Below are 19389 nucleotides of genomic sequence, written 5' to 3' on the forward strand. Positions count from 1 at the left end.
AAAAAGGAAACCGGAGCAAAGAGAGAGCGAGCGAGCGAGAGAGAGAGCCAACACTAACTGGGTAGCTATGGAGATAGTAGGTTTTCCTGGTAGCTTCCTTTGACAGGTGTCGAGTGGGATAAAATAAAGTATCAAAACAGTCTCCATCATGTACGCCAAGGGTAAAGGAGCTGTGGTCCCCTCCGATAGCCAAGCAAGAGAAAAGTAAGTGAATTATTGCACTGTCACAACACAGATCCTGCTAAGTATGTGCTAGGTAGCTAAACTTGCTAACTGATGTGAGACCAGCTCACTCACTCACTCCAAAAGGTGCATGCATGTTCATTCAGCTCTTTTGGCTGCTCTGCGTACTGCAAAAAGTGATTGTTTTGTTAGTTTCTGTGTTGTATGTTGTGCCACTTTTTCCGTCTCTGCATCCTCCAACTCTTAACCAGTTTCTTTGCATGGCTGTTAGCTCTACCAGCTAAGCTACTCGACCAGTTTCACTCTTGTCTTGTCTTGTTTCTCTCTGGTGCAAAAGGCAAGCCTTTTATATAGTTGTCTTTGAGTTGCCTCACTTTCGCAAACAATGCTTTCCTGCACGTGTGTGTCTGTCTGTGTTTGTGTAGAATAGTGCATTTAACGACGTGCAATGGGGTTGTCTGTGGTGCGTTAATAATAATGGGGATCCCACTTCCATCCATCTCTCCATCGCCTTGTGTGAGGACTGAGGAACAATACATTCATTGGGGTGACGCCGTGCATTGTTGCTAGCTAGCTTTTGTGTTGCCCGCTGAGCAGCAGATAAAAATAGGATACAGCTGTTTCGGGCTTTGTTACAAAGTAGCGAAGGAACGCGATCTAAATTCGCCGCGTTCCAAAAATGCTGCATGTCTGTCTGGTGCGTCTCTCGCTCTCTCTCTCGTTCCATTGTATCCACACATGAGTGTTTTGGTCAGGAGCTCCAAGCGGAGGGAGCTGCGCCGAGAACTTTTCTGCCCCGCACACTGCTTTCGTCCTTACCATTCCGAGTTCCGGATTACGCGGGGATCACGCTCATCGTTTCTCTCACATTAATGTCACATTGGCTGTCTTTTTCTGTTGACACGGCTGTGATAGAACAAGTTGGCTGGCATTAGCTTGGGTAGCTGACTGTAGCAGCTCACCACCACCAATCCCTTTGTCTGCATGCATGCCACCAATGCCTGTTGTTCACAACCCGCACGTTTTCATCCCTGGCTGTCTCCAGTGTTCAGCTTCAGCCCATTCACGTTCATCAGAAAACCCGAAAATGTTATATCATCTAAAAATTGTCAATGTTAATTGCATCATAAATAAATGCTGCTGTATATGTATGGCTGGGCTGCCAACTTATCCAGGTTCCTACTTTCTGCCTCGAACAAAACCTGTGGATGCTTTCATTCAACTTTAGTGTGATTTGATCAGTCTTAGAGCCTCACACTGTGTCCACAATTAATGCCAGTTATTCTTGCAATGTTGTTGAATACGTTAACAGATGTATACAGAATATGACAGGAGACATTCTACACAAACGTGCTCATCTGACCCCCTCTCCCAGTCAGTGGGTTGGCCGAACAAAGTTTTCACTACTCGTGTAAACATGTGCGATTATCAGCAAGTGTTTCATCACCTAAACTTCATACAGTCCCATCACAAACTCCCTGCTTGAACCCACCCCATCCTTTAACCCCCCCTCCTCCTCCTCTGTATTTCCATGCCTTTATCACCCCCATAACTCTCACTTCCCATACTCCGCTCCTCAAAGTCCTCATCCCTCACTTCAGTGTTGAATTATTGAGACATTCAGACTAGCTGTGTGTGTGTGTGTGTGTGTGTGTGTGTGTGTGTGTGTGTGTGTGTGTGTGTGTGTGTGTGAGACGGTGGGCAGACTTCATCCATGTTTAAAGAGGGGGTTTTGTTGGGAGCCTCGGGCAGGATGTCAGGTGTACTGGGCTGGCGGTGTGCAGCAGGGAGGTTTCTCACAGTGTCTGTGCATGCGCTAATGTCCCTTTCTGGGAACATAACGGGGCAGGAGGGGAGAGGGAGGTCACAGGGTCACCTCCTAGGTGTCGGAGGGGTGAGATGAGGTCTGGCCGGGGGAGGGAGGTAGGGCAACCAGGGAGAGGTCAGAGGTGAGGAGGACAGGAGCAGGATGGTGGATGTTTGAAGTCCAGACTGATTTTGAGTGTGTGGTCCCATTCCCCAGCATTGGGATGGGTATGAGGCTGAATTCTGTCTCTTTTCCACTCCTAACCATCATGACTCGACTGTTCCTATGAACCTCTCTGCCTCCTGCTGTTCCTCCCCTCAGGGCACCCCCCTCTCACACACGCACACACACACAAAACCGCACCTTCTGTATAGCCAGACCAGTTTTATCAATCTACTTCTCACAACCAAGGATTTGCAGACACGCCTTTCTCATTGTGTTACTTATTGTACAGTCTTTGTTTTTATGTTCATGATCAGTTTACTTTATTACAATATTACTTCACTTTATCTGTTGTCGCTTATCAGTATAGCACTGTGTAACTAACTGGTGCTGTACAAATAAAGTTGATCAATATTGTCCTTCACTCCTATCACACTGAATGCATTATACCACTGCTGGTCTACTCCTTCTGAATGCATTATACCACTGCTTCTGCTGGTCTACTCCTTCTGAATGCATTATACCACTGCTTCTGCTGGTCTACTCCTTCTGAATGCATTATACCACTGCTTCTGCTGGTCTACTCCTTCTGAATGCATTATACCACTGCTTCTGCTGGTCTACTCCTTCTGAATGCATTATACCACTGCTTCTGCTGGTCTACTCCTTCTTCATTATACCACTGCTTCTGCTGGTCTACTCCTTCTTCATTATACCACTGCTTCTGCTGGTCTACTCCTTCTTCATTATACCACTGCTTCTGCTGGTCTACTCCTTCTTCATTATACCACTGCTTCTGCTGGTCTACTCCTTCTTCATTATACCACTGCTTCTGCTGGTCTACTCCTTCTTCATTATACCACTGCTTCTGCTGGTCTACTCCTTCTGAATGCATTATACCACTGCTTCTGCTGGTCTACTCCTTCTGAATGCATTATACCACTGCTTCTGCTGGTCTACTCCTTCTGAATGCATTATACCACTGCTTCTGCTGGTCTACTCCTTCTTCATTATACCACTGCTTCTGCTGGTCTACTCCTTCTTCATTATACCACTGCTTCTGCTGGTCTACTCCTTCTTCATTATACCACTGCTTCTGCTGGTCTACTCCTTCTGAATGCATTATACCACTGCTTCTGCTCGTCTACTCCTTCTGAATGCATTATACCACTGCTTCTGCTGGTCTACTCCTTCTTCACCAACTTCTCTTCTCTGTGAGCTAGCTTGTGTGTTTTAATAATGCAGTAGGCCAGGTGCATGCACACACATAGCCCCCTCACAACTCACACACACAAACACACACACACACAAGAGGCTGCAGATGAAAATTTAATATACGTGTGTGTGGAGGGGGGGGGGGGGGGGGGGTTGCAGTGTAATCCTCCCATCCACTGATATAAGACCTTCTAAACTACCGTCTTTAAGTCAAAGTTTTAGTTTTGCTCAACGTGTGTGTGTGTGTGTGTGTGTGTGTGTGTGTGTGTGTGTGTGTGTGTGTCTGTGTCTGTGTCTGTGTGTGTGTGTGTGTGTGTGTGTGTGTGTGTGTGTGTGTGTGTGTGTGTGTGTGTCTGCGTCTGCGTCTGCCCGTCCAATATAACATATCCCTGCATTCCATAGACCTTTTTCCCCTTTTTATCTAATAGGGGCTTCACACTGAGACGGACTGAGTCTGTTTGATTCAAACCGTTCCCGAATACGGTTGCCTGTTCCCCGCTGGCCATGATTCACATTGGCCGAGATTCAACAGTGCACCCGGGTACACTTCATTCAACTTATGTGCCTCAGAGGGGCGCTGTGGACTGGGGCTTTGGGAGACAGAAAATGTCATGTCACAGAAGAAGAGTCACTTTCAGAGTTTAGAGCAAATAATAAAGTTTGGCTGTGTTCCTGACATTGCCTTGAGTTATAATAACAACAATACACAACTAAAGCAGTGTGCTCTGATGGTCTTAAACAGCGCAATGTAACATTGTCTCTCGTCTGTATGACGGTGACATCATAGATATTATAAAAAATAGATGCCTCACTGGCCGTTGCAGTTCATTGGAGCGACGTGTATCCCAATGAAGGCGGAAGTGCAGTGAAGGCTTTTTTTTTTAAACAAATCTTTATAACAGTCATGACAATATACAAAACAAAACAAAACAAACAAACACAAACAACGTTATTAACAATACAACATCAGAGCCAGGGGGGGGGGTTAGATTACTAACAGAAATCATTAAAGAGTGAACACAAAGCAACAGTTCTCCGCAGCTTTCTTATTTAGAAGTGCTGAAGGCATTTGCTGACGTCACTCATGCGACTCCTCCATGTCTCTCGCTGTCACTCAAGTGACTACTGGCCAATCACAGCGCGTCTTTTCCGGGACTTATGTTATGCACGCGGAAGCTTGACCGGCTTGACAAGCTTCCGCTAATGCTTTGCAAGGAATGTCGGGAAAATTGTGCCTTCAATGGTGACACGCGCCTCAGAGCCGGAAAGGGCGTCTACGTATATATGTCTATGGGTGACATCACATCAGGTGACATATCCTTGGTATGTTAACTTTTTTGCTGCTATCTACGTTTATAAACGTAGCTAGGCTATTGGTACCTAAAGGTGCAACTACATGTATGTTCGTAGACAACTGTATACATATATGAAAGCAGCGACCGTCAATTTACCTTTTAGCATTGCTCCGGTTAGTATGGAGAGCCAGCTATGGGATTTTAAAATCCAGCTCCATTGAGACTCTTATTGTAACAGGATTTTCAAAGCGCTGTATCTCAAAAGGTTTGAGCGCTGTCCATGGTGAGCCGTCGTGCATCCCGGTGATCGTACATCATTTGTGAGTTTGTATCGCATTTCTGAGCACATGTAACTGGTTGTAATGATAGCTAAGGGGTCTGAGCTCAGCTAATGGGACTGATCACTGTGCTCATAACAAAAGTCAAAATCATTCACACTACCACAACATCTGCAAAGTGGTCGGGACCATAGTGTGAATCCCCTATAACAGCCGTTCCCAAAGTGGGGTCCGGGGACCCCCAGGGGTCCTTGAGAGAGTTCCAGGGGGTCCCCAGCTAAATGTGCACTGATGGTCTTAAAACAGCGCAACCACTGCCCTATAAAGCTCTCTCAGTACTACCATATATCTTTTATACGTGATAGTTCTTTCTTCACTGACTGGTCCCAAACTTACTTAGGTCCAGGTTCAGGAAGTCTCCTCCAATCAGTGTTACAGTACGTTTTAACAGCGGGAGACCTCAGAGACCAACGGCGAGCGTCGCTTGAATTTCATTGATTTCATTGGCTATCTCCCACTATCGCCGGGCGACGTCGCCCAAAAGATGAATTCTTTTTATCTTTTCGACCATCGCCTGTTCGCCTGCTAAGGCTGCTATCGCCTCTATCGCCAGTAGTTGCCGGGCCCCATTGACAAATAATGCACTTCCGGAAAATTCGTCTGGCTGTCGCCCGCTGTTAAAACGTGCTGTGAGTGGCATGCTCTACCAATTGAGCTACACGGGTACACTAAATGGTACTGAGGAGCAGGGATAAAAGAGGTCAGTTTGAATACCACGCAGGTGTGTGTGTGTGGCCTGTGCCTTGACTGACCTACAAGTGACAGTGAGTCACACTCTACACCAGCGGTCACAGAGAGCTTTGTGACCTACAAATCACTAGGAGCCTCAGAAAGTGGTCAAATTCCCCTGGCTAAAGTGGTCAAGTGTGTGTGTGTGTATATGTGTGTGTGTGTGTGTGTGTGTGTGTGTGTTTACAAGAGTGGGAGAGCGCGAGTGACTTACTCCCTATGTGGAGCCACAGTCTTGAGCCTAAAGCGTTGGTCATTTCTACGACTAGCAACCTGTTTGATGGTGTGTGTTGAATTAAACAAGTAGTTACGTGCAGGGGGTGTACTGCCTCTGCCGGATGCGTCTCTGTTGTGTAACATGATAGATATGTTTACATTGCAACAAGATGAAGTAGTGTAACTAAGTCATATCAGGAAGTTTAGAATTCAAGACTACCTCAGTTCTTGTTTGTTTGTTCATGCTCTCTGCCTATGTCTGTCACCCTGTCTGGGTGTCTGCATGCCTATGTGTTGTTTTGTTATCTTTGTGTGATAGACAGTCTGTGAAAGGGGAACACCCGTGGCTATTTATTACCCTTCCTTGTAGGACAGCCCACTGTACACACACGCACGTGCACACACACGCACGCACAGCGGAGCATTCTAAAACTATGCAGACAGCTGAAGACTTTGACTGCAGTATTTAGTCAAGGATGTCAGCTTGTGCGTGCATGCAGCATGGGTTTGTGTGCGAAGCCTTGAAGGAATATTATTGTTAGTGTGGTTGTTTTATGAGTATCAAAGCAGGGGTAGCCTTGCATCATGACACTCAATTCTCTGTCATCGCTTTAGTTTAAACCCCATCTCCTGAAACACATTTCTCTGTTCTCGGCAATCAGTCTCTGTCTATAGCCTCCTCTGTAACTGGTATTCATTGCAGTCTCTGTCTATAGCCTCCTCTGTAACTGGTATTCATTGCAGGGAGACTATGGATGCCACAGTTTAAAATTAATGTATCTTGGTGTCCACTGTCCGCAACTTGAAATCTGCTCAATGCTGTCAGGCTGCATTGGAGGCTTGGAGCCTAAGTGCCCAGCAGTCCGGGCCCTCATCAGCAGTTTTATACCAAACAGCTAAACAATAACAACATGAACAACAGTGTTGCAGAAGTTCGAAGATTTCAGCCCTGTCCTTTGCGGAAGTTGAAACAAACTCCACGATAGCTTGATTATCTCAAGACGGTGTCCCATTGATCTGTCCATTGACTAATGATAGGGCTATGACACTGAGCCACTGTCCCTCTCATTAGGGTCTATTGGCCTGCCAGAGCAAAGTCTGCTCCGGGCACACAGGGCTCTGTCATATCCACGCTGCCGGTCGATTGATGGTCCATTAACAGCCTATTAAACACAGCTAAGTGAAGGAGTTAGGAGGACAATGTTAGGCCGATGGGGTTTCCTACTCCACAGCATGGTTCTGCTGTCTGTTAATAGACCACAGTAAATTGACATTTTTCCCCCCCAAGTGTTGGTGGCCCACTATACTGGTAGTGAATTTAAAAGAAAACCAAGTCTGGCAAAAAGCCTTTTAAAATATTGTCAGCTTTTGTGACAAATTTGTCATGGGTCCCCCCTCCCTCTTGGGTCTGTTGTGTTTGTGTGGGTACTGGGTAGCTCTACTAGCCCAGCCTGTAGCCCAGAAGCCAATATCTCTCCTGCCCAAGGGGGATTCCCCTTTGACTGAGCGGTAGATGTTTGGTTTCCCATGCAGGAGACCCGTGGTTCGAATCCAGGTGGTATGTGGGACGTAAGACCAATATAAAACGCTCTATAATATTCACCATACGGTCAGCTTGCGGAGCCCCGCAGCACAAGCAACCAGGATGGAGATATTAGTTTGTTCCCCATTAGGGTTTCCCATCTCCTGTTCTCCATAATATGCCATAAGCTTTCTGCTCCACAGTTGATGTTATGGATATGATTTTGGATTGTGTTAATAATGTTAAACGCAACATGACACTGATTATGTCACACAAAGCACAGACGAGGACTTTTAAAAGGGGGTTGTTGTTTAAGGAGGCATTGATATTAACGGTAATGTAATTATCAGTTATATTATGTGTTGGCTCAATAGCTCTGTATATTTGCTATAGACTAGAGGCCGGGTCTCTCCAGCTGTTTAGTAAACGGAAAATAAATTTTCAGGCCGGGATACCAATTTCATCCAATCAGGAGATGGAACTCATACATGAATGATACAATATACAACAAGTGAAATTGGAACATCAAAAACAAAGAAATGAGCAGACAAATTGGGAATGAGCAGAACATGAGCGGAACACTATAAAACTGCAGCTGATAAATGAGTACTCTCTCCTGATTGGATGAAATCGGTGACCCACCTGAAAATCCCATTTCTGTTTATCAAAGACCTAGAGAGACAGGGACCCCTTTGCTGAATAGACACACTATAGCAATGATTTCTATCAAAATATAAAGCTTTCATTTTTAACCAATTTTTTTTAAATCAATTGCTATAATGTTTCACCATTGGCATCTGGGTAACACCCATAGGATTCCCAAATACAAGAGGTTCTTTTTCTTAATATATATACCCATGTGGGCATTGATTTCATGAGCTCCGTACTGTAATGTAACTTCCTCTTTAAAAGATGAAGGAAGCATTTTTTTGTTTAATAATGGTCTGGTCTTTTATTAAACTCTCTTAATAACAAATTAACCCCCCCAAGTCTCAAATAAATCTTTCCGTCTCTGCAAGCAACAGGTCCAACTCCCATCTCAAACAGACGATGCCTTCCGGATTACCGTAATTCCTCTAACCTTGTGCATGGTATATCTTTACCGTATGTGTCACCCCCCCTACTCCCAAGACACCCCCTGATGATCTTATGACTGATTTCTTTTTTTTTTAATGGCCTCAAATCTTGATAGGGAAATAGCGAATTCGCCAGAACCTAATGTGGGTATATCATCAGGGTATGTAAAGGCAACATTGGCTATTTAGCTTCAAATATTTTGTTGCCCAGAGTCCCCCAGGGTCTTATATTAGGCCCCCTCTGTTTTTCACTCTACACCAAATCTCTGCTGAAAATAGCAGATCTACAAGCTCCCAACATATCTTGACATGTTGTTACCCTAGACCTACATCTGCTATTTTTGCAGATGTTTGCCTCAGAATATAGGGACGCTATGGTTTATGTGGTTAAGTATTTGGACATTTGGTTTGTCAGTGTTTCACACAACAAGTTCTTTTGGTTATTTGTGTTTGTGGCAGCCTGGGGTGGATTTGATTTACATAGCTGGCGGCATGGAAGACTGTGTATATGCAACACGAGAAGCACTGCTGGTATCATATTGTGCCAGTTTGGGGAAATCTATTTGTGGTGTGCCTCCCTGATATTGTGGTGGGTTGCCCCAAATATAATGTGTGTATGGGAAACATTGGTGTGTGTGTGTGTGTGTGTGTGTCAGGATTGTTTTCATAACGCCCTGGGAGTTCACAAAAACTAAAATATTGCTCTTTTGTCTTCCAGGTTAGCATTATATGTGTACGAGTACCTGCTACACGTGGGAGCACAGAAATCCGCACAGACCTTCCTATCTGAGGTAAGATGTCATCCACCACACAGTGACACCGTAGGGCTGTTAACTAGAAAAAGTGTTCCTCGGAGCACAGGTCTCCGCCAGGTCGGGTAGGTCATTGTGGACCAACAATGTTCGGAATCTGAATTCACCAATCGGACACATCCGTCTTGATCAGTTGACTATAGAAATAATGTGTACCGATTGGCATGATGTTTACACACAATTTGAAGGAGAAATATAAAACGAATGGTTTGCAAAAATCGACCTCCTGGTGGCGCTATAATAGGGCAATGTGAAAAGGGTGGTATTTGTTCCTCAACATAGTGTGAATGTGTGTTCAAAGTTTCACCGAAATGCTGCGTTCATGATTTGCGGATGGAATATAAAAAATCTGAAAGACTCATTTTGTTTAATGAGTATAGAAATGTGTACTAATTTGCATGATGTTTGGACAAAATCTGTACTGCCAAAACATGTGTTTAGTTGCCTCCTGGTGGCGCTATTTGGGGCAGCGGTTCTGCTCTGGAATCCAGGGAGTGTGTGCACAGTTTTGCTGCTATCGTGCTAACGGTGCCGGAGATTAGCTGTCCACAGATGGAAGAACACAGGGACGAACAGACAAATGGACAGGGTGCAAAACATAGTCTCGTCCATCACGGTCCATGCCTTTCAGCCTGGCGGAGACGACAACATAAACTCTTGAGAGCACCAGAGAGCAAGAAGGCTTTTCCTCCTCTGCTCGACCCCTCTTGAAAGAGGATGACACCATCGCCGGCACATTTAGTTGTAAACGTAAACACGATCGGCATCATGGCATGGATATATCACATTGAAAGTTAAACAGGACAACATGACCTCATCGTTCGAAGCACTGCTTTGCAGACGGTGATTATCAGGCCTGGGCTGGCCACGTTATGGGCAGTGGGCCGCCCAATGAATGGGCTGCCCCATTGCTTTAATATATGTTTTTGGGCCAAATATGTCAGGGATGATTTTTTTTGACCCAGTCCAGCCCTGGTGTTCAGACGAGAACTCAGTGGAATTACAGCGGAGAACAGCTTGTGTACAAGCGCTGACAGTTGTGTATAATTTATCGTCTCCTAATCCTATGCTTCCAATTGGTGACAATTTTGCCGTTTACAGACACGACCAACAAACCGTGTTGCAGATTATCATCCACTCCGTAATGAACGTCACGTCTGGCTTCCTTTGACAATGAAATGGCAGACTGCATAGTTTAATCTGCCATCTAGTGGACGAATACTTGGTTGCACATAGACCCACAATTAATACTCACCACAGCGACGCAACTCTACGGCTTCGTACACACATAAAGAACAACTGTGCTGTGCTTTGCCTGTGTTTCATGGCCGCCCCAATGCTTTTCCAATGGAAGTCACGTGGTTTGACCAAACACTTGTGTTTGATTGCCCCCCCCTCCCCCATCACACACAACTGTTTGGTCAAACCACGTGACTTCCATTGGAAAAGCATTGAGGCGGCCATAAAACACGGACAGCACAGAGCATGTTGGTCTGATATGTGCGTACGAAGCCTACTACAATAGCAACGGAGTGACTCTGTATGGACAAAAAATCCTTGCGTGTTTTGTGAGCGTTTGACTCACCCCGGCGTAAGGCTCAAACGGACTCTGTCCAGGCCTTAAGTGGTTAATCACATAATGACAGACACAGATTTAGCTTTACTGATAAAATATTGGCTTTGAAACATTTTAGAAGAATGGCCATTGCCTGGTCTCGTTTAGAAATAGTGAACATATGGATGTAATTGTAATATATACACAAAAGGTGCACTCGAAATAAAATTGTTTCCCAAAATCATGTCTGAACCAGGATTATCACTGTAGGCAAAATTCTACTGTGCCGCAGGTCAGGTTTGGGCCTTGGCAGCCATGACTTAGCTCCAGTCCTCTTCATGTCTCCTTTTTAAAATGACTTGACACAGACGTTGATTGAAGTAGAGAAGGCTCTGATACTTCTCCCATGAGGAGATGAGACGGGATATGAAAAAGGTGAGGGCACTGGTCACAGAGTTCTGTGATCAAGCTAATATGATCTGAAATCACGGTCTTTAGAATTCATGAATGTAAAAGACTTAATGTGAATGAGATGTATTATGTCACTTTGCCACTGCTTGGTACTGGCTCAACTCTACTTAACTCTACTGTGTTACTTCGTCTTCCACATTTCCACTGCAGATTGGAGCCCTCGATGTAGCTGGTCGTCGGTGACATCCAACAGTCTGAGAATGCTAAACATTGCTAAAGTTAAAGCTAATGCTGCCTGGAAACTTAGTTTCATAAAAATGTAACGTTATCCATATCTGAACATAGATTATATCTATTTTACCTGTACAGTGTAACAAAAACAGTTTCTGGTCAAATTTAGTTGAGAAATGGACTATGCAGTTACTCAATATTGTTTAATTTCACATTTACAACCGCTAGTTTGAAAGTTTTACAGTATTCGGGAGCTTCCTGAAGCAGTAGTCTGCAGTGTTTTCCTGTCAGCCTTTGCTATCTTCAGCTTGGAACCTTGATGGAGATCATACCAAAAAAAGTACCAAGTAAGAGTGAAGTCAAGTTGAGCCGGTACCATGACGTGGAAAAGCGGCATTATTGGCTCACAACAAAGGAGTTGTGACAGGATTCGACAGAAATTCACATCTCTCCCTTCTACCTTCTCTGTCTCTTTACTGCAGTGCTCATTTAATTGGGGATACAGAAAGTTAAAAGTAAGAATAGCACACGCATGCACTGAGAGAGAAAGCAAAAGAGTTTGGGGAAGACGGTCAGATGTGTATCACTGCCTCAGAAGCCATTGACAACCTGAGACGGACTGATTATATGTTCTTAACCCCTGCACCTGCAGACATAATCCTCTCTCCAACAGCTACAAGTGACCTCTCCTCTGTCCCACTTCCTCTTTCTGTTTAGATTCGATGGGAGAAGAACATTACATTAGGGGAGCCTCCTGGATTCCTCCATTCCTGGTGGTGGTGAGTGTTATATTATGTATTCCATGGTCTTGTGTGTGACACACATCGTTTTTGGATTTGCTTGCTTTGATTGATTGATTTCAATTGATCTGTTCTGTTACATTTGTATTAGGAACGTAATATTCACCAGGCTGTACATCACAGAATTATATGTATGTGGGGGGTGGGCATTCATGCCCCAAAGCACAATTAATTGTTTTTGAAACCCTGGTCGCCCTGATATTTAAATTCAATATTTTGGAAGACATATTTTATAAGTTTAATTGACTCTATAGAATCCATGAAACCTGTTCAAAGTAGTTAAATCTGACAACCACGGTCCTGAAGCAGTGACTGGTCTTTGGAGATGTAAGAGTTCTCTGACGGCAGCTAATATTGAAGCAACCAAGGCTCGGGGGTCGAGCAGCCTTGCTCACCGAGGGCGTGACCCCTCCCTCTCCCCGTCTTCATTGCCACCTCCCCCGCTGCCTGTGCCCCCCTCCACTCCTTCTCTTCTGAAACAATAGATCCAGATGGTTGGGGAATGGCTTCCCCCGACATTCCCCTCCCCCTCCTCACCCCCTTGTCACCCTTTACCCCCCCCCCCCCCACCCCTTTCTCCTTTGTTCACGTGAGAGAGAGCGACTCTTTAGCAGATTAACCCGTTACATTCCAAGTTCCTTTGTGTCACCTCTCCTCTTTCCTGTCTTCCTCCTCCTCCCCCTTCCCCTCCTGTCATTTGTGCCCCAGGGTTGGTAGTTGGCCTTAGGGGTCACCTTAAGCACCAGGGTTGGTAGTTGGCCTTAGGGGTCACCTTAAGCACCCATCAGCCATTTCACTTACTTTCAGGTGCCCTTGTTCTCATTGCCATTTACTGACCAACACTAGTTGCCAAAAGTGCCAGTTTTGACGATATCCTAAATATGTCCTCTTAAAAACTGACCCTACAATAACTTAAATGGGTGTTACTAGTTTCTGTTCACCACTGCTATGACCTTCACCTCTGCTACTAGGCCTATGAAAATGAACATGTCTATTACCTGTTCAGAAATTCATGGGTATGTTATGTCAATGGGGTAATGGAAATTAAATTGTTATTGGAAAAAAAGCACAAGTTCAGGTAATTCTGATACATGATACATAAATCTGATGAATAATGTTCCTAAGCCACAGCATAAGCCCACAGGTTTAGCAATTGTCCATAAAATATATTTATTTTAACTCGCATACTCTTTGTTTACCTTTTATGTGCTAATAATACTTGGTTCAACAAAGTTAAATATTTAGTTTATGCAGTTTAATAATTTAATAATAATAATTTAAAGCATGTAACCTCAGTTTTGGATTTTGGGCAAGAACGTCAAATAAGGGGGCGGGGAGACGGCGACTGTCCAAATAAAGAACTAAAAAAAGTCCACATGACAGCTGTCATGTTATAAGCAGTTTTGTCAAGGTACAGTCCTAAGCCGACACCAACATGAGTGAGTCTGCGTGTGTTTTGGCTCTTTGCTGGGCATTTGAAATGGCTCCCTGATAGACGATTAGGCCTCTCGTTACTAGCTGTGTCCCTGTTTCACTGGGTTTATAGCACTTCCATTAAATCAATACACAAAGACCTTTCACTGATTCAATTAGGACCTCTTAGACAGGTACCACTGCTCAACACAGGCAATTAGCACGCTCTTTTTGAGTTTGTGTGTGTGTGTCAACGTCATTATTTGTGTGAACTCATCTCAGAAGACTCAGAGTCAACCGAATGCTGCAACAGTAGCTTGTATGGAAATTTGAATTGTTGTCTCCTTCCTTTCTGTGCTTGTGTGCACGTGCATGCACTAATGTGTGCACGTGTCGTGCATGCACTAATGTGTGCACACATTCACTTGTGCATGTTTTTATGAGTGAAAGATGGGTGGGCGATTGAAAATTATGCTGTAGCTTAAGGATGGGAAATATGGCAATATTATATCAGATTAGGTTTTGTCTGGGATTGTCGTCCTGGCAAAGTGATATAATGTTCTGACCTTACCTGATTGTTTTAGCCGTCTTATTATTTGCCTTTACCCACTTAGTTATTATATAAGCATTACTGATGATTAATTTTCAAAAATCTCATGTACACGTATTGTGAAAGTAGCAATAGTTATCCCATTCCCTACAATAGTGTCACAGTATCGACATTGAGGTACTTGGTCTAAAGGTGGCCTTACACTAGCCGATTTTTTTCAATCTGAAATCTGATAGCACCACACACTACAGGATAATATCAAACATTCTTGATGTCGATCGGGCCGATCGCGCTTTGAGGGGTCGGGCACCCCCCGAGCGTCAAAAATGCCCGATTATCGGCTAGTGTAAGGCCACCTTACGATGTCATGATATTTGATTTTGTCCGTGTGGCCCAGCCCTACTGTAGCATGTTTAAGAAAGGGTGTGAGAGTGCAAGAATGTACATTTGTGCACTCTGAGTAAAATTTACACTGAGCATTTTACAGGTCCATTTAGTTACATTTCTACACTATCGGAGTGAAATGAACACTGAGGAGCTTACTGTGTAGGGACTGTCAGTGAGAGCATGCGAATGGGTTATGAATAGCTGTTACACATGATTTACTGGTAATGCCACGTTCAGTAACCTCTGGCCTCCTTTCTTCCTGTTGCAGTGTATTCTGGGATTTGTACTGTGCAGCTCCGGACCGAAGGGAGACATGCGAACACTCCAGCGAGGCGAAGGCCTTCCATGACTACGTAAGTGACAGACCGGCACGGCAGCCAATTGCTACTCAGTGTGGTGTCCATGAGTGGAATGCAAGCTTTATTTTAACCACTTATAGCTGATCTCAAAGCTCACAAGGGTATGAGCTTGTGGATCAGCTGTTTTCGCCAAATGTTCACCTATATTATGGGTTCATGCGGTTAAAAAAATGTAGGAATTTGTTTCTTTCCATAACTCTCTGGAAAATAATCCATTCCTGTGCATTTCAGTGCCAGGAGTAGTGTGTGGGAACTGGGAAGCATTCAGGGGTGTTGTTGCCTTGCTCAAGGGCACTTGGAGAATCCAGAGTTTTGCCATTGTAGGATGCCTGTCATGTTTAGTTTGAGGTGGATTCACTAACCACCAGGTTACAGTGTCTTCTGGTTTTGATGATTAACTACTGTGTGTGTGTGTGTGTGTGTGTGTGTGTGTGTGTGTGTGTGTGTGTGTGTGTGTGTGCGTGTGCGCGCGTCATTTGCGGAGTGAAGCATGTCTATGTTGCCATGTGTATATGAATGTCATGTGTTGTGACTGACATTGTGTGCATCTGTCTTTAGCCTGTCTCCACTATGACCAAGAAAGTGTGTGTGTGTGCGTGCGTGCGCCTGTGTGTGTGTAGTGTGGGGAGATAATGGAATAGAGTTCTAATCCGGTAATCCCAGCACTGGGCCGGGGCTAAGCCGGGGATTTGGGGAGGTTGTGTGTGAGTGTGTGTGTGTGTTTGGGGTGGGGTAGGGGGTAGCAGCTCTGGCAGTCAGCCCAGAGAAGGGGCCTTTCACACCATCGGTGCCAGAGCGCTAGTTAACCGTGCATGTGTGTGTGTGTGTGCATACATGTAGATCAGTGTGCTACATGGTTTTGTCTGCGTGAGTGTGTACATTAGTGAGCTAGGGTAGGGTGCTGTGTGCGTGCGTGCGTGCGTACAGTGCGTGCATACCGATGAGTGTGCTACGTGGTTCGGTGTGTGAGTAGGTACATACATGTATATCGGTGTGCTACATGGTGGTGTGTGTGTGCGTGCGTGCATGCGTGCGTGCGTGCGTGTAGGTAGATCAGTGTGCCACATGGTGTGTGCGCGCCGTGCGCTTGTGTGTACATGTTGTTTGCCACATGGCGTGCGTTTGTACATGTAGAGATCAGTTTGCCGTGTGTGCACATGTAGATCAGATTGCCACAAGGTGTGTGTGTGTGTGAGTGCATGTGCCGTGTGTCCATGTGGATCAGAGTGCTACATGGTGCTTGCTGTCTGGTTCTAACAGTGATAAAACAGAGGAGATGGAACCAGTTTAATTTAGGCTCCATTCCCCTCAGGCTGCTCTCGGGAGCGCAGGTTCTCTCTCTGCCACACGCCTCTAATAGACGGAGCTGCTGAGAGACGTGCATGCCGCAAAATGCTGCGCGTTCGTTCATTGAAACTTTCGAGAGTGTGAAACTGGACCTGTAATGATGAACACTCAGGATTTTACTGTCGCTAAGGAGAGAGCAGAGAAGGGGCGGAAAGAAGCATTGAAAGTCAAGTGGAAGTTGAAAAGAACACCTCCGATCTCATTTTAGGATGATTGCGAGTCAACATGTTGAGGTGTGTTATCTCAGTCTTCTGTGCCTGGGGTTTACACGCTTGCCCGTCTTTCCTCCCGGAAGTTTTCCCAGTGAGGGGTGGGAGGGGCTGGGAAGGAGCGGGCGGGCGCAGTCAGCGCGGGCGGGCGCAGTCAGCGCACACACAAGTCAAGGCAGATGGCTGTGTAGTTGAAGCACTGCACAACGGACGTGCGCTTATGAGAAACAACACAAATAAAAACTTGAGCACAGGAGAACAACACGAGGCTAAAAGACACATTCAATGTCCAGTTTGCTAATTCACAACTACTACTACTACTACTACTACTACTACTAACTATTATAAACTTTTAAGTACAAAAGTACAAATATAATTTATGAAAAGGCTACAGTGAATTCGGTTCACGGAAGGCTATGTGAGGATTATCTGACGCGATCTGACACATGTCTCTTGCCTTGCCCCCCCCAGCCTCTCCCACCCCTCACTGGGGAACATTTCGGGAGGAAAAACGGGCAAGCGGTCTACACAGAGCCAAAGGTTCATTTATGCAAAGTCAATGAGGCTATGTTTTCTTTCTACACTGTAAAATCCTCACTTAACCAAGTTAAGACTCATTTGGTGACTGATATTGTCCTAATGCACAAGGAGTCTGTGACTTTTCTATTGGATATTATTTCATTGATGTCATGCATGGACTTGATGCAACATACAGAAAATATTAACATCATAATGAAATTACTAAGCGAAAAATGAAGGTTTCCTCATGCATTAGAAGGACGATATCGGGTCACAGACGGTGGCACCTCACAGCTCTCAAGGTCCTGGGTTCGATTCCCGCTGGGTATGCAGTGAGAATCTCCTCTGTCATTTCTCCTCCATCATCAGTGCTGTCCCATACCATAAGTGGGGTTGGCAAAAGGGTGTTGGCATGTGTCCCCTAGGGTAGGTACCCTCACAAAAAACATGCAGTACTCCTGGTCTCTAAACTGCCTCCCCCTGGCCCATTCTGTCTGATGAAGGGGAGCTGGTTGGAATAACGTGTTCCTTCCATGCGGTACGTCCAACCGGGGAACCCCCCCCTGTCAGGTGAAAAGAAGCGGCTTGGACTTCCCATGCATAGAAGGAAGCATGAGGTCAGTCCGTTGCCCTCCCCAGGTTGGCAGATGGAGTGTAGCGCCCAGGATTACATTAGATAATTGACACTGGTTGAAAAAAATGGTTTACAAAAATCGTGGGATAAAAACAAAAACAAACAAATGAGGACAATATCAGTCACCAGAAGCAGAGACTTTTTATTTGTAGAAATGTTGGTATTCAAATAAAGTTTATTGCATCGTGGTTACGAGCTGTGCGACCTCCTTTCTTTTATAACAATGAGTCTGACTCTGACTGAAATTGAATGTGGTTATGAGGGGGTGTGCCTGATCAAACATCAAAATCTAAATATTGAATCAAGCAACGTACAAAACTGTTAGGTGCACATAAAAGGCTGAGAAGACATGGAAAACTATCTGGGAACCCATTCGGTTACCCCTGTGTTCAGTTCACCACCTCCTTTTTGAGGGGCGCTAGCCCCTCCTATGCCCAGCTTGTGTAAACACAAACATTGAACGGTTAACGGTTACTTAGAGAGAGGGTACTAATGTAACCAAATGGACCTGTATACGAAGACTGTACAAATGTAACATTTTACATTTGTACAGACTTGGTTGAACAGTGAGTATTTTACGTTGTGCGTAACTGCGTATAAGCTTAAGTGCCAGCGGGCGTGCTAGGAAGTGCAGCACGGTAGCAGGAGTTCCCTCACTGTTGTTATTTCTGTGTAACTGGAGAGCTGCTCGGTGTCAGGGCTCAGGCTAATTATTATTGCTCATAAGTATCCAGTTGCTTTTAATGCTGTCAGTGCCCAAGAAGGCTGTTGTTACACAGACCCTGATGGACCTGATGGATACTCTGTAAAATCTTCTGTGTTCATTTAACTCAGAGTACACAAATGGAGCCAAATGGACCTGTAAGGATCCAATTGGCTACATTTGTACATTCTTCTCAGAGTTACAAATGGATAAATTTAACACTGAGGAGTTTAGTAGACAGCTGGATTGTTGTCTGCTTCTTCTCTCCTCTCCACCTGTATCTTCACTGCATCCTCTCCTCTGAACCTGATACTATGCATCTTTCACCCAACATCTTGACATTACCATCTGTGTTTAAAATAATTTGTTTAAAAATCCTCCTGGCTTTCCTGGACTGCTTCAGTTCTCATATTCCTTTCCCCCTCTTCTTTCCCTCTCTTTCCTTCCTCTTGTTCCTGTTCTGTCACTCCCTCCCTTGGCCACACATCTGCCGCTGTGGTTCTGTCACTTACCTCTCTCTCTCTCTCTCTCTCTCTCTCTCTCTCTCTCTCTCTCTCTCTCTCTCCCCCCTCCGCTGTGCATGTTGTGCAATTCAAGCCTCTCCGCGCTGTTTCTCACAGCTTGCGGTTTCTGCTTGACACCCCCACATCTGCATCCGTGGTGCTGGTGGTGCACACATCTCTCACTCTCTCTCCCGCCGTCTCCTGCGTTTTCTCTCTGTCCCCTGCATTCTCTCTCTCTCTCTCTCTCTCTCTCTCTCTCTCTCTCTCTCTCTGCCAACTGCATTTTCTCTCTCCCATGTTCTCTCACACACACACACACACACACACTGTTTTCTCTCTTGCTCTGTCTCTTGCATCTTTGCTCTCTCCTGTATTGTCTCTCCCTCTCAAGTTCTTTTTCTCTCCGTCCCCTG

General features: G+C 45.1%; 1 protein-coding gene across 3 annotated transcripts in view; it reads left to right on the forward strand.

The window, feature by feature from the left end:
- Positions 1-19389, forward strand: part of LOC306942520 (single-stranded DNA-binding protein 3-like) — a 51000-nt gene that overhangs the window by 115 nt on the left and 31496 nt on the right. For all 3 annotated transcript variants that reach the window (XM_079528464.1, XM_079528461.1, XM_079528462.1), the window contains exons 1-4: positions 1-204; positions 9262-9334; positions 12270-12331; positions 14971-15055. The exon at positions 1-204 is cut by the window's left edge and continues 115 nt beyond it. In XM_079528464.1, coding sequence (XP_079384590.1) covers positions 149-204; positions 9262-9334; positions 12270-12331; positions 14971-15055 — 276 coding nt within the window. In that variant the 5' untranslated portion in view covers positions 1-148. The remainder of the gene's footprint in view (positions 205-9261; positions 9335-12269; positions 12332-14970; positions 15056-19389) is intronic.

Source organism: Electrona antarctica, assembly GCF_951216825.1.
Source record: "Electrona antarctica genome assembly, chromosome: 18".
In the NCBI taxonomy this organism is placed as follows: Eukaryota; Metazoa; Chordata; class Actinopteri; order Myctophiformes; family Myctophidae; genus Electrona; species Electrona antarctica.